Source organism: Salmo trutta, chromosome 21, assembly GCF_901001165.1.
Source record: "Salmo trutta chromosome 21, fSalTru1.1, whole genome shotgun sequence".
Classification (NCBI taxonomy): Eukaryota; Metazoa; Chordata; class Actinopteri; order Salmoniformes; family Salmonidae; genus Salmo; species Salmo trutta.
Genome location: NC_042977.1, coordinates 47,738,393 through 47,753,980, shown reverse-complemented (window position 1 = coordinate 47,753,980; position 15,588 = coordinate 47,738,393). Strand labels below are relative to the sequence as shown.

Below are 15,588 nucleotides of genomic sequence, written 5' to 3'. Positions count from 1 at the left end.
GTGAAATGGTGACAACATTTGGTGCTATTATTCGCAAATGGAAGAAACACAAAAGAACTGTCAATCTCCCTCAGCCTGGGGCTTCATGCAAGATCTCACCTCGTGGAGTTGCAATGATCATGAAAACGGTGAGGAATCAGCCCAGAACTACACAGGAGGATCTTGTCAATGATCTCATGGCAGCTGGGACCATAGTCACCAAGAAAACAATTGGTAACGCACTACGCCGTGAAGGACTGAAATCCTGCAGCGCCCGCAAGGTCCCCCTGCTCAAGAATACATATACATGCCCGTCTGAAGTTTGCCAATGAACATCTGAATGACTCAGAGGACAACTGGGTGAAAGTGTTGTGGTCAGATGAGACCAAAATGGAGCTCTTTGGCATCAACTCATCTCGTCGTGTTTGGAGGAGGAGGAATGCTGCCTATGACCCCAAGAACACCATCTGCACCGTCAAACATGGAGTTGGAAACATTATGCTTTGGGGGTGTTTTTCTGCTAAGGGGACAGAACAACTTCACCGCATCAAAGGGACGATGGACGGGGCCATGTACCGTCAAATCTTGGGTGAGAACCTCCTTCCCTCAGCCAGGGCATTGAAAATGGGTCGTGGATGGGTATTCCAGCATGACAATGACCCAAAACACACGGCCAAGGCAACAAAGGAGTGGCTCAAGAAGAAGCACATTAAGGTCCTGGAGTGGCCTAGCCAGTCTCCAGACCTTAATCCCATAGAAAATCTGTGGAGGGAGCTGAAGGTTTGAGTTGCTGAAGGTTTTCGGAGGAGGGCTAAATCAGCCGTGTGGATGGTTCCAGAGTGGGAAGGAAAACAGTGTAGACACACGATTTCTTGGAGAGTGGTGACCGGGTGGTCCTGTTTGAAATCACCCACTTTAGATTCTACTCGTCCGTAGCATAGGTTGTTAAAAGGTTCCTTTTGTCTTCTTCAACCTCGTGTTGCGTTTTGGGTTTGCTGATCACTCAGACCTTGGCTGCAGCTCAGGGTCACTTAGTCTAATGTGTACATTTTTAACTCACGTTAAAAATGGGCGTTTCTACCTTTAGGGCAAGTTCTCTGGGTGTAACTAGTTACGAAGGCTGGAGGTCTGGATTTAACTAGTTACGAGGCTGGAGGTCTAGATTTAACTAGTTACGAGGCTGGAGATCTGGATTTAACTAGTTACGAGGCTGGAGATCTGGATTTAACTAGTTACGAGGCTGGAGGTCTGGATTTAACTAGTTACGAGGCTGGAGGTCTGGATTTAACTAGTTACGAGGCTGGAGGTCTAGATTTAACTAGTTACGAGGCTGGAGATCTGGATTTAACTAGTTACGAGGCTGGAGGTCTGGATTTAACTAGTTACGAGGCTAGAGGTCTGGATTTAACTAGTTACGAGGCTGGAGGTCTAGATTTAACTAGTTACGAGGCTGGAGGTCTAGATTTAACTAGTTACGAGGCTGGAGGTCTAGATTTAACTAGTTACGAGGCTGGAGATCTGGATTTAACTAGTTACGAGGCTGGAGGTCTGGATTTAACTAGTTACGAGGCTGGAGGTCTAGATTTAACTAGTTACGAGGCTGGAGGTCTAGATTTAACTAGTTACGAGGCTGGAGGTCTAGATTTAACTAGTTACGAGGCTGGAGATCTGGATTTAACTAGTTACGAGGCCGGAGGTCTGGATTTAACTAGTTACGAGGCTAGAGGTCTGGATTTAACTAGTTACGAGGCTGGAGGTCTGGATTTAACTAGTTACGAGGCTGGAGGTCTGGATTTAACTAGTTACGAGGCTGGAGGTCTGGATTTAACTAGTTACGAGGCTGGAGGTCTGGATTTAACTAGTTAAGAGGCTGGAGGTCTGGATTTAACTAGTTACGAGGCCGGAGGTCTGGATTTAACTAGTTACGAGGCCGGAGGTCTGGATTTAACTAGGTACGAGGCTGGAGGTCTGGATTTAACTAGGTACAAGGCCGGAGGTCTGGATTTGACTCAGATCCAATTAAGACAACTAACTTCACATTTCATCTTTACAAAAACATTCTGTTTGATCTGGACATTTTCTACACAACGTACAGTATGCCTACATCAAGTACATTCATTTTCATATTCCATCTATCGTCATGACCTCCATCGTGGCTGACGGAACCTATTGTCCCAAAGTCCATTTATTTCATGTTAATGTTCTGAGGCCAGTTCTCCATAGTGAGAGTACAAAGGAATTTTGTCTGCTGCCTTAAGATTTACAATGGGCGTGAGGTGTCATAAAATCCCCCATCTCCATACCTCTCGATCTCTTCCCCTCTAGTGGGTGTGAGAGATCTCTCTGTAGGATTGTGGTCCATGTCAAACAGCAGAAGTCATCTGATGATATTTTAATCTGTAAGTCATTTTATTATTTTGTTTTCCATTTCCAGTTTGAAGAGCAAATACTGGGTGAATGAACAAAGGTATGCTTGTATTTATTTTCTAAACATACCTCATAGCAAACTAAATATCAGTTTTAGTTTAGCTTATTTGTCATACACTGTTTCACCCTCTAGTAGAAATGATGATTCTTGTCTCGGGGGATTTTGTGTAATATGTCTGGATCCTCTTCAGGTCAGGAGGCCTGTCTGTTGGAGGGGTTGTCTGTTGGAGGCCTGTCTGTTGGACGGGTTGTCTGTTGGAGGGGTTGTCTGTTGGAGGCCTGTCTGTTGGAGGGGTTGTCTGTTGGAGGGGTTGTCTGTTGGAGGCCTGTCTGTTGGAGGGGTTGTCTGTTGGAGGGGTTGTCTGTTGGAGGGGTTGTCTGTTCGAGGGGTTGTCTGTTGGAGGGGTTGTCTGTTGGAGGGGTTGTCTGTTGGAGGCCTGTCTGTTGGAGGGGTTGTCTGTTGGAGGGGTTGTCTGTTGGAGGGGTTGTCTGTTCGAGGTGTTGTCTGTTGGAGGGGTTGTCTGTTGGAGGGGTTGTCTGTTGGAGGCCTGTCTGTTGGAGGGGTTGTCTGTTGGAGGGGTTGTCTGTTGGAGGCCTGTCTGTTGGAGGGGTTGTCTGTTGGAGGGGTTGTCTGTTGGAGGGGTTGTCTGTTGGAGGCCTGTCTGTTGGAGGCCTGTCTGTTGGAGGGGTTGTCTGTTGGAGGGGTTGTCTGTTGGAGGGGTTGTCTGTTGGAAGGGTTGTCTGTTGGAGGGGTTGTCTGTTGGAGGGGTTGCCTGTTGGAGGGGTTGTCTGTTGGAGGGGTTGTCTGTTGGAAGGGTTGTCTGTTGGAGGGGTTGTCTGTTGGAAGGGTTGTCTGTTGGAGGGGTTGTCTGTTGGAGGGGTTGTCTGTTGGAGGGGTTGTCTGTTGGAGGGGTTGTCTGTTGGAGGGGTTGTCTGTTGGAGGCCTGTCTGGTGGAGGGGTTGTCTGTTGGAGGGGTTGTCTGTTGGAGGGGTTGTCTGTTGGAGGGGTTGTTTGTTGGAGGGGTTTTCTGTTGGAGGGGTTGTCTGTTGGAGGCATGTCTGTTGGAGGCATGTCTGTTGGAGGGGTTGTCTGTTGGAGGGGTTGTTTGTTGGAGGGGTTGTCTGTTGGAGGGGTTGTCTGTTGGAGGGGTTGTCTGTTGGAGGGGTTGTCTGTTGGAGGGGTTGTCTGTTGGAGGCCTGTCTGTTGGAGGCCTTGTCTGTATGACTGTGTCGTTGATCCTCAGGTCTGGGAGGCCTGTCTGTTGGAGGGGTTGTCTGTTGGAGGGGTTGTCTGTTGGAGGGGTTGTCTGTTGGAGGGGTTGTCCATTGGAGGGGTTGTCCATTGGAGGGGTTGTCTGTTGGAGGGGTTGTCTGTTGGAAGGGTTGTCTGTTGGAGGCCTGTCTGTTGGAGGGGTTGTCTGTTGGAGGGGTTTTCTGTTGGAGGGGTTGTCTGTTGGAGGGGTTGTCTGTTGGAGGGGTTGTCTGTTAGAGGGTTGTCGGTATGACTGTGTTGTTGGTCCTCAGGTATGGAGGCCTGTCTGTTGGAGGTCAGCTGCCCATACTGGAAGTCAGCCCTAAACAGATACAAGATACCCTCTCTCAACTGATGAAGATGCTCAACGTCACTGGGGTATTGATCACTACATACCTGGCCTAGTGGGTCAGGGCTCTGGAGCACAGGAGGCTGGTGGCACCTTCATTCGGGAGGAAGGGATCATAGTAATGTCTGGAGTGGAATTAAAGGAATGGTATCAAACACATTTTCCGTTCCATTTACTCCATTCCAGACATTATTATGAACTGTCCTTCCTTTCACCCGTCTTCTGGGCTTTGGAGGGATGGAGCTTGCGTCAGTAGTAGTAGTGGTAGGAATTATTAAGTGAGTGTGATTTACAGTTGGCTCAGTTACACAATATTGTTTTATAATTCTGGCAGGGTCCCTACACAAAGCTATCGCTGCAGGAGATTGGACCTTTCCTCAGATACATGGAAAGTGAATACAATGTCAAAGTAAGTTAGTTACTGGCTGTCATATACCTCTGAATCATGGTGTGATATTATCATGTTACCTGAGACATTATATTGAAAAACACTGATATTATTTTTTATTTTAAACTCTTTTATTTGTATTTGTTTTGGTATGTACACCGCCGTTCAAAGTTTGGGGTCACTTAGAAATGTCCTTGTTTTTGAAAGAAAAGCACATTTTTGGTTTATTAAAATAACATCAAATTGATCAGAAATACAGTGAAGACATTGTTAGTGTTTTGCGGGTACTATTTAATGAAGCTGCCAGTTGAGGACTTGTGAGGTGTCTGTTTCTCAAACTAGACAGTCTAATGTACTTGTCCTCTTGCTCAGTTGTGCAACGGGGCCTCCCAGTCCTCTTTCTATTCTGCTTAGAGCCAGTTTGCGCTGTTCTGTGAAGGGAGTAGTACACAGCGTTGTACAAGATTATCACTTTCTTGGCAATTTCTCGCATGGAATAGCCTTAATTTCTCAGAACAAGAATAGACTGACGAGTTTCAGAAAAAAGTTATTTGTTTCTGGCCATTTTGAGCCTGTAATCGAACCCACAAACGCTGATGCTCCAGATACTCAACTAGTCTAAAGAAGGCCAGTTTTATTGCTTCTTTAATCAGAAAAACAGTTTTCAGCTGTGCTAACATAATTGCAAAAGGGTTTTCTAATGATCAATTAGCCGTTTAAAATGATAAACTTGGATTAGCTAACACAACGTGCCATTGGAACACAGGAGTGATGGTTGCTGATAATGGGCCTCTGTACGCCTATGTAGATATTCCATAACAAATCAGCCGTTTCCAGCTACAATAGTCATTTACAACATGAACAATGTCTACACTGTATTTCTGATCAATTTCATGTTATTTTAATAGACAAAAAAATGTGCTTTTCTTTCCAAAACAAGAAAATGTCTAAGTGACCCAGAACTTTTGAATGGTAGTGTATATTACTCCATATTTCAGAATATAAAAAAATAAAAAAACATCATAAATTGAACGTGCCTCTAATCCCATCCAGGTAATAATTTTTTTCTTTTTATAAAATGTGTTGTATATTGAACGCAACTCTGCTCCCCAAACCAGGTCTGGTACAACAACAAAGGCTGGCACGCCATGGTGGCCTTCATGAATGTGGCCAACAACGCCATTCTGAGGGCCCACCTGCCTCGTAACGTTGACCCCATGCAGTACGGCATCACAGCCATCAACCACCCCCTCAACCTCACCAAGGAACAGCTGTCTGAAGTCACTGTGTAAGTTACACTGGTTCCCTCTTTTAAAACAATACAACAACTAATCACAGGCTTGTGCTGAGCCAATTCAATGCTACGTTCTTCATCCCGTCCGGGGTCATGAAGAGGATTTTGCCAGTTCATACATTGTGGCTTAGAGCCTTTTAGGGGTTGGAAGGTAGCCTGGCGGGTAGGAACGTTGGGCCAGTAACCAAAAGGTTGCTGGATCTAATCCCCGAGCTGACAAGGTACTAATCTGTCGTTCTGCCCCTGAGCAAGGCAGTTAACCCCACTGTTCCTCGGGCGCCAATGATGTGGACGTCGATTAAGGCAGCCCCCACCGCACACCCCTCTTATTCAGAGGGGTTGGGTTAAATGCGGAAGACACATTTCAGTTGAATACATTCAGTTGTACAACTGACTAGGCATCCCCTTTCCCCTATAGCTTGTGGGCTTTGTGTTGAATATGTTGAAAATGTCTGTAAATCAGGTCCTCTCCCAGGTTATCTTCCTTCTACTATGTGTCCCTGTCTGTCACCTAGGGTGACCATCTCTCTCTTATCTAACCTGTCTGTCCTCTAGCGTGACCATCTAACCTGTCTGTCCTCTAGGATGACCATCTCTCTCTTATCTAACCTGTCTGTCCTCTAGGATGACCATCTCTCTCTTATCTAACCTGTCTGTCCTCTAGGGTGACCATCTAACCTGTCTGTCTCTCCTCTCCCAAGTTGAAGAATTTTATTTAATTTTATTTAACCTTTATTTAACTAGGCAAGTCAGTTAAGAACACATTTTTATTTACAATGACGGCCTACCAAAAGGCAAAATGCCTCCTGCGGGGACGGGGCCGGGATTGAAAAAAAACTAAAAACGAAATAAATACAATATAAATATAGGACAAAACACACATCACAACAAGAGAGACAACACAACACTACATAAAGTGAGACCTAAGACAACAACATAGCAAGACAGCAACACAACATAACAACAACATGGTAGCAACACAACATGGTAGCACCACAAAACATGGTACAAACATTATTGGGCATAGACAACAGTACAAAAGGCAAGAAGGTAGAGACAACAATACATCACACAAAGCAACCAGCAACTGTCAGTAAGAGTGTCCATGATTACGACATCAGTAGAACTGGTGACAGCTATCTGTTATCTAACCTGTCTCTCTCTCCTCTCCCAGGTTGAAGACATCAGTAGACCTGGTGACAGCTATCTGTTATCTAACCTGTCTCTCTCTCTCCTCTCCCAGGTTGAAGTCATCAGTAGACCTGGTGACAGCTATCTGTTATCTAACCTGTCTCTCTCTCTCCTCTCCCAGGTTGAAGACATCAGTAGACCTGGTGACAGCTATCTGTTATCTAACCTGTCTCTCTCTCTCCTCTCCCAGGTTGAAGACATCAGTAGACCTGGTGACAGCTATCTGTTATCTAACCTGTCTCTCTCTCTCCTCTCCCAGGTTGAAGACATCAGTAGACCTGGTGACAGCTATCTGTTATCTAACCTGTCTCTCTCTCCTCTCCCAGGTTGAAGTCATCAGTAGACCTGGTGACAGCTATCTGTTATCTAACCTGTCTCTCTCTCCTCTCCCAGGTTGAAGTCATCAGTAGACCTGGTGACAGCTATCTGTTATCTAACCTGTCTCTCTCTCTCCTCTCCCAGGTTGAAGACATCAGTAGACCTGGTGACAGCTATCTCTATCTAACCTGTCTCTCTCTCTCCTCTCCCAGGTTGAAGTCATCAGTAGACCTGGTGACAGCTATCTGTTATCTAACCTGTCTCTCTCTCTCCTCTCCCAGGTTGAAGACATCAGTAGACCTGGTGACAGCTATCTGTTATCTAACCTGTCTCTCTCTCTCCTCTCCCAGGTTGAAGACATCAGTAGACCTGGTGACAGCTATCTGTTATCTAACCTGTCTCTCTCTCTCCTCTCCCAGGTTGAAGACATCAGTAGACCTGGTGACAGCTATCTGTTATCTAACCTGTCTCTCTCTCCTCTCCCAGGTTGAAGACATCAGTAGACCTGGTGACAGCTATCTGTTATCTAACCTGTCTCTCTCTCTCCTCTCCCAGGTTGAAGACATCAGTAGACCTGGTGACAGCTATCTGTTATCTAACCTGTCTCTCTCTCTCCTCTCCCAGGTTGAAGACATCAGTAGACCTGGTGACAGCTATCTGTTATCTAACCTGTCTCTCTCTCCTCTCCCAGGTTGAAGACATCAGTAGACCTGGTGACAGCTATCTCTATCTAACCTGTCTCTCTCTCTCCTCTCCCAGGTTGAAGACATCAGTAGACCTGGTGACAGCTATCTGTTATCTAACCTGTCTCTCTCTCTCCTCTCCCAGGTTGAAGACATCAGTAGACCTGGTGACAGCTATCTGTTATCTAACCTGTCTCTCTCTCCTCTCCCAGGTTGAAGACATCAGTAGACCTGGTGACAGCTATCTCTATCTAACCTGTCTCTCTCTCTCCTCTCCCAGGTTGAAGACATCAGTAGACCTGGTGACAGCTATCTGTTATCTAACCTGTCTCTCTCTCTCCTCTCCCAGGTTGAAGACATCAGTAGACCTGGTGACAGCTATCTGTTATCTAACCTGTCTCTCTCTCCTCTCCCAGGTTGAAGTCATCAGTAGACCTGGTGACAGCTATCTGTTATCTAACCTGTCTCTCTCTCTCCTCTCCCAGGTTGAAGACATCAGTAGACGCGGTGACAGCTATCTGTGTGATCTTTGCCATGTCCTTCATCCCAGCCTCGTTTGTCCTCTACCTCATCCAGGAGAGAGTAACCAAGGCTAAACACCTCCAGTTCGTCAGCGGGGTCAGCCCCCTTGTCTACTGGTTAGCCAACTTCTTCTGGGATATGGTACGTCTTTTAATGAATCAATAAATTGTTATTTATGAAGCTCTTTTTTTTATATCGTTATTTGTGACAAAAGTGCTTTACAGTAACCTGACCTAGACCCACAAAAGAGTAAGTAACAGTTACAGGAAGAAACCTGGAGAGGAACTAGACTCTTACGTAGCATGCTGTTCTTAATCAGTGTCTCTCTCCTGTTTCTAGAGCATGGAATTCAAATCAAATTTTATTTGTCACATGCGTCGAATATATCAGGTGTAGACCTTACCGTGAAATGCTTACTTAAACAGCCCTTAAACAACAATGTAGTTTAAAGAAAATAGAGTCAAGAAAATATTTGCTAAATAAACTAAAGGAAAAAATAAATAAAATAAAAATAACACAATAAAATAACAATAATGAGGCTATATACAGGGGGTATCGATACCGAGTCAATGTGCTTAGTCTGGTTAGTCGAGGTAATTTGTACATGTAGGTAGGGGTAAAGTGACTGCATAGATAATAAACAGTGAGTAGCAGCACAATAAGTTGGGTGAATTTTGGCCCATTCCTCCTGACAGAGCTGGTGTAACTGAGGCAGGTTTGTAGGCCTCCTTGCTTTCACACGCTTTTTCAGTTCTGACCACAACTTATTGTGAGAAGCTTGTGGAAAGGCTACCTGAAACGTTTGACCCAAGTTAAACAATTTAAAGGCAATGCTACCAAATACTAATTGAGTGTATGTAAACTTCTGACCCACTGGGAATGTGATGAAAGAAATAAAAGCTGAAATAAATCATTCTCTCTACTATTATTCTGATATTTCACATTCTTAAAATAAACTGGTGATCCTACCTGACCTAAGACAGGGAATTTTTACTAGGATTAAATATCGGTAATGGTGAAAATCTGAGTTGAAATGTATTTGGCTTAGGTATATTTAAACTTCCGACTTCAGCTGTAGGTGTTCCTTTGGTCTAGGTGGGAAAGGGCGGTGTGGAGTGAGATTGATATTGCGTCATCTGTGGGTCTGTTTAGGCCGTATGCAAATTGGAGTGGGTCTAGGGTTTCCGGGATGATGGTGTAGATGTGAGCCATGACCAGCCTTTCAAAGCACTTCATGACTACAGACGCGATTGCTACGGGGCGGTAGTCATTTAGGCAGGTTACCTTCGCTTCCTTGGGCAAAGGGACTATGGTGGTCTGCTTGAAACATGTAGGTATTACAGACTCGGTCAGGGAGAGGTTGAAAATGTCAGTGAAGATACTTGACAGTTGGTCTGTGCATGCTCTGAGTACAAGTCCTGGTAATCCGTCATTTACGGCCTTGTGAATGTTGACCTGTTTAAAGGTCTTGCTCACAATAAGCATTTTTTCCACGGCTGGCCATGCTTTCCACCTGGCTACCCCTACCCCGGGCCATCATCTCAGCAGCCCCTGCACCAACTTGCCTAACCCCCCCGCTTCTCCTTCACCCAAATCCAGACAGCTGATGTTCTGAAAGAGCTGCAAAATCTGAATCCCTACAAATCAGCCCGGCTAGACAATCTGGACCCTCTCTTTCTAAAATTATCCGCCGAAATTGTTTCAACCCCTATTACTTGCATATTCAACCTCTCTTTCGTGTCGTCTGAGATCCCCAAAGATTGGAAAGCTGCTGCGGTCATCCCTCTCTTCAAAGGGGGAGGCACTCTAGACCCAGACTGTTATAGACCTATATCCATCCTGCCCTGCCTTTCTAAAATGTTCTAAGCCAAGTTAACAAACAGATCACCGACCATTTTGAATCCCACCGTACCTTCTCCGCTATGCAATCTGGTTTCCGAGCTGGTCATGGGTGCACCTCAGCCACGCTCAAGGTCCTAAACGATATCATAACCGCCATTGATAAAAGACAGTACTGTGCAGCCGTCTTCATCGACCTGGCCAAGGCTTTCGACTCTGTCAATCACCTCATTCTTATTGGCAGACTCAATAGCCTTGGCTTCTCAAATGACTGCCTCGCCTAGTTCGCCAACTACTTCTCAGATAGAGTTCAGTCTGTCAAATCGGAGGGCCTATTGTCTGGACCTCTGGGAGTCTCTATGGGGGTGCCACAGGATTCAATTCTCAGGCCGACTCTTTTCTCTGTATATATCAATGATGTCGCTCTTGCTGCTGGTGATTCTCTGATCCACCTCTACACAGACGACACCATTCTGTATACATCTGGCCCTTCTTTGGACACTGTGCTAACAAACCTCCAAACGAGCTTCAACGCCATACAATACTCCCTCCGTGGCCTCCAACTGCTTTTAAATGCTAGTAAAACTGAGTGCATGCTCTTCAACCGATTGCTGCCCGCCCTCCTGCCCAACTAGAATCACTACTCTGGACGGTTCTGACCTAGAATATGTGGACAACTACAAATACCTAGGTGTCTGGTTAGACTGTAAACTCTCTTTCCAGACTTACATTAAGCATCTCCAATCCAAAATGAAATCTAGAATCGGCTTCCTATTGCGCAACAAAGCATCCTTCACTCATGCTGCCAAACATACCCTCCTAAAACGGACTATCCTACCGATCCTTGACTTCGGCGATGTCATTTACAAAATAGCCCCCAACACTCTACTCAGCAAACTGGATGTATTCTATCACAGTGCCATCCATTTTGTCACCAAAGCCCCATATACTACCCACCAATGCGACCTGTATGCTCTCGTTGGCTGGCTCTCACTTCATATTCATCGCCAAACCCACTGGCTCCAGGTCATCTATAAGTCTTTGCTAGGTAAAGCCGCGCCTTATCTCAGCTCACTGGTCACAATAGCAACACCCACCCATAGCACGCGCTCCAGCAGGTATATTGCACTGGTCATCCCCAAAGCCAACACCTCCTTTGGCCGCCTTTCCTTCCAGTTCTCTGCTGCCAATGACTGGAACGAATTGCAAAAATCTCTGAAGCTGGAGTCTTATATTTCCCTCTCTAACTTTACGTATCAGCTGTCTGAGCAGCTTACCGACCACTGTACCTGTACACAGCCCATCTGTAAATAGCCCACCCAACTACCTCATCCCCATATTATTACTTACCCTCTTGCTCTTTTGCACCCCAGTATCTCTACTTGCACATCATGATCTACACATCTATCACTCCAGTGTTAATGCTAAATTGTAATTATTTTCACCTCTATGGCCTATTTATTGCCTACCTCCCTATTCTTCTACATTTGCACACACTGTACATAGATTTTTCTATTTTTCTTTTCTATTGTGTTATTGACTGTACGTTTGTTTATGTGTAACTCTGTGTTGTCATTTTTGTCGCACTGCTTTGCTCTATCTTGGCTAAGTTACAGTTAGTTGTAAATGAGAACTTGTTCTCAACTGGTCTTTTAAATAAAGGTGAAATAAACGAATACTTCGGCTTCGGAAAGCGTGATCACACAGTCATCCAGAAGAGCTGGTGCTCTCATGCGTACTTCAGTGTTGATTTCCTTGAAGCGAGTATAAAAAGATTTTAGCTCGTCTGGTAGGCTCGCGGATACAAAGGTGTACTCAGTGCAATGAAATGCTTACTTACCAACTGTATTGAATATTTTGAATTATGCCTTTTGTGACAGAAGTACCAAATTGTACATACATCTGGACCCTGGGGCAAGTCTGAATAAGTACTTATTAGGTATAAAGCCATCACAGTTTCCCCCAACGCCTGGCGGCCATTCAAATTGGAATCTGATTGACGTGAACGTGTCAGTGACTTGTTTCACAAGGATTTCATCAATCGAAATGTTTTCCATATTTTCTATCTCCGGTCTTTCCAGATGAACTACTCTCTCAGTACAGCCATGGTGGTGGGGATCTTTGTGGCCTTCGACAAGAAGTGTTACACCTCACCCACCAACCTGCCAGCCCTGGTTCTCCTGCTCTTCCTGTATGGGTGAGTACTAGACATACGATTTGGGAAGCTTCTGTGTACTGCTTATGAAGACTTTATGAATGCTGTATAAAGCCTTTATGAATGCTGTATAAAGACTTTTTAAGGTGTTGTTTGTTTTAGGTGGGAGCACTCCTATGCTCTGCTTCAAACCCCCTTTTGACGTTCTAAATCTCTCTCTCTCTCTCGCTCTCTCTCTCTCTCTCTCTCTCTCTCTCTCTATCTCTCTCTATCTCTCTCTCTATCTCTCTCTATCTCTCTATCTCTCTCTATCTCTCTCTCGCTCTCTCTCGCTCTCTCTCGCTCTCTCTCGCTCCCTATCTCTCTCGCTCTCTCTCTCGCTATCTCTCTCGCTCGCTATCTCTCTCGCTCGCTATCTCTCTCGCTCGCTATCTCTCTCGCTCGCTATCTCTCTCGCTCACTATCTCTCTCGCTCACTATCTCTCTCTCGCTCTCGCTCTCTCTCTCTCGCTCTCTCTCTCTCGCTCTCTCTCTCGCTCCCTCTCTTTCACTCTCTCTTACTCTATCTCTCCCTCTCCCTCTCCCTCTCTCTCTCTCTCCCTCTCTCTCTCTCTCTCCCTCTCTCTCTCTCTCTCTCTCTCTCTCTCTCTCTCTCTCTCTCTCTCTCTCTCTCTCTCTAGGTGGTCAGTAACCCCCATGATGTACCCCATGTCATACATCTTTAACATCCCCAGTACAGCCTACGTCTCTCTGTCCTGCATCAACCTGTTCATCGGCATCAACAGCAGCGCCCTGACCTTCATATTGGAACTGTTCGAGAACAACCGGGTAAGGATGGGGGAGAGAGGGAGGGAGAGGTAGATTGTGTATGAGAGAGAAAGAGAGGGGGAGCAAGTCATGTGTAATTGTTGTTGTTTCTTGTATTGTTGTTGTTTATTGTTGTTTATTGTAATGTTGTTGTTGTTTACTGTATTGTTGTTGTTTGTTGTGTTGATGTTCTTGTTTATTGTGTTCTTGTTTATTGTGTTGTTGTTTATTGTGTTGTTGTATTGTTGTTGTTGTTTACTTTATTGTTGTTTTTGTGTTGTTGTTTGTTGTGTGGCTGTTGTTGTCATTTATTGTGTTGTTGTTTATCGTGTTGTTGTTGTCATTTATTGTGTTGTTGTTTATTGTGTTGTTGATCATTGTGTTGTTATTTGTTGTGTTGATGTTGTTGTTTATTGTATTGTTGTTGTTTATTTTGTTTTTGTTTGTTGTGTTGTTGTTTATGTTATTGTTGTTGTTTATTGTGCTGTTGTTGTTTGTTGATGTTGTTGTTTATTGTGTTGTTGTTTATTGTGTTGTTGTTTGTTATGTTGTTGTTGTTGTTTATTGTATTGTTGTTGTTGTTTATTGTATTGTTGTTGTTGTTTATTGTGTTGTTGTTTATTGTATTGTTGTTGTGCTCCCCAGGCCTTGTTAGAGTTCAATGAGTGGCTGAAGAAAGGCCTCCTGGTGTTCCCTCACTTCTGTCTGGGCCGGGGGCTGATTGACATGGCTATGAACCAGGCGGTGACTGATGTCTATGCACACTTTGGTGAGCACAACATAGCTAGTGTTGTTATTTCTATGGCGCACAACACTTCCACACTCATCTATTCTCTAAACCTGCTCCAGCCTACAAGACTCCTGACTGAATATAAACTATTCTTTAAACCTCCTCCTCCAGCCTATTCATTCGGGCCCGTCTCTAGCCTGGTAACCAGATCTGTTTGTGCTTTAGCCAACTCTTCTGAGGATCGAGGCCTGGTACATTGTCCCATGTTGTGTTTCAGGTGAGGACCGTGCCTTGGATCCGTTCAAATGGGACTTTGTAGGGAAGAACCTGGTCTTCATGGCTATAGAGGGATGTGTCTATTTCCTCTTCACTATCCTCATAGAGTACCGCTTCTTCCTCGACCACTGGTGAGGAACTAGCTCCAATATCACCGTGTGGAAGGATTTTTTTTATTTTTCTTTTATCCGTCTTCGCACAATAGGAAATGAAAATCCCATTCACACTGAAAATGGACCTAATTTAGTGGGTCATTGAAGTTAGAACCACACTTATCTCAAACTCTACGTACGTTTGGTGTGAAAAGGGGTTGTATTGATCAATCACTCAATCAATCAATCAATCAATCAATCAATCAATCAATTATCCCCTCCAGGTTATCAGACTTCCGAGGGCCCCCTCCTAAAGATGAGGATGAGGACGTGGCGGTGGAGAGAGAGAGGATCTATAACGGAGGGAACAAGAGTGACATCCTACAGATCAGAGACCTCTGCAAGGTTAACTATCATCTTGACCCTCTGAATACGAACATAGGAGACCCCTCCATCACAACACTTGTCTTAACATACTTGTGCATACAGACTCCTCACAAATATCCGTTGTATCACAACCGGATGTGTAACCTACTAGGTCAAAGAGAGGAAACTGTGAGGACATATTGGATTGTGAGGCATGTGTTGTTACCTATATACTGTGAGTCTGTGTCCTCTGTACAAACGCACTCTGGTTCTTTGTCCTCTCTACAGACGTACTCTGGGAAGACGAGACAAGCGGTGGACAGGATCTGTGTGGGCGTGCCTGCAGGAGAGGTCTGCCCCCCCCCCCTCTCCCTTATAGTCCCTTTCACCTACCTTCTGCACCACCTCATTTCTTTAACAGATTAGAGTGTTCCGCCAGTCTGACCGTGTCTCTGTGCTGTCAGTGTTTTGGTCTGTTAGGAGTGAACGGAGCAGGGAAGACCACCACTTTCAAGATGTTGACTGGAGACACAGATGTTAGTTCTGGAGAGGCCACTGTCGCTGGATACAGGTACAACACACTGCAGGAATATGTGGGGGGAAATAGTGTGTATTTGGACCCACCCACCGTTCAGAAAAAGACTCAATGTTGTTGTAGTCATCCTGCGAAGCCACTGACAAACGGTGCAAGTATAGACCCGCCTTTTTGAATTTGAGTTTGAATCAACGTTTTTAGTGAATTCACACAATGCAGTAGAAAAAAATGAAAAGAGATGTCCAAGCAGCTATTTCTCTGTGGTCACTCAGTATCCTGTCAGACATGTTGGACGTGCACCAGAACATGGGCTACTGCCCTCAGTTTGATGCTATAGACGACCTGCTGACAGGCAGGGAACATCTGTACCTCTACGCTCGCCTCC

At 45.1% G+C, this 15,588-nt stretch overlaps 1 protein-coding gene across 1 annotated transcript in view; it reads left to right on the top strand.

Annotated features, from left to right (window-relative positions):
* abca4b (ATP-binding cassette, sub-family A (ABC1), member 4b) overlaps window positions 1–15,588 on the top strand; it is a 92,340-nt gene that overhangs the window by 68,002 nt on the left and 8,750 nt on the right. The window contains exons 35-47 of the mRNA XM_029705975.1: window positions 2,414–2,446; window positions 3,931–4,036; window positions 4,342–4,416; window positions 5,514–5,683; window positions 8,367–8,544; window positions 12,324–12,439; window positions 13,078–13,225; window positions 13,850–13,973; window positions 14,212–14,341; window positions 14,587–14,707; window positions 14,957–15,019; window positions 15,133–15,239; window positions 15,476–15,588. The exon at window positions 15,476–15,588 is cut by the window's right edge and continues 29 nt beyond it. Coding sequence (XP_029561835.1) covers window positions 2,414–2,446; window positions 3,931–4,036; window positions 4,342–4,416; window positions 5,514–5,683; window positions 8,367–8,544; window positions 12,324–12,439; window positions 13,078–13,225; window positions 13,850–13,973; window positions 14,212–14,341; window positions 14,587–14,707; window positions 14,957–15,019; window positions 15,133–15,239; window positions 15,476–15,588 — 1,484 coding nt within the window. The remainder of the gene's footprint in view (window positions 1–2,413; window positions 2,447–3,930; window positions 4,037–4,341; window positions 4,417–5,513; window positions 5,684–8,366; window positions 8,545–12,323; window positions 12,440–13,077; window positions 13,226–13,849; window positions 13,974–14,211; window positions 14,342–14,586; window positions 14,708–14,956; window positions 15,020–15,132; window positions 15,240–15,475) is intronic.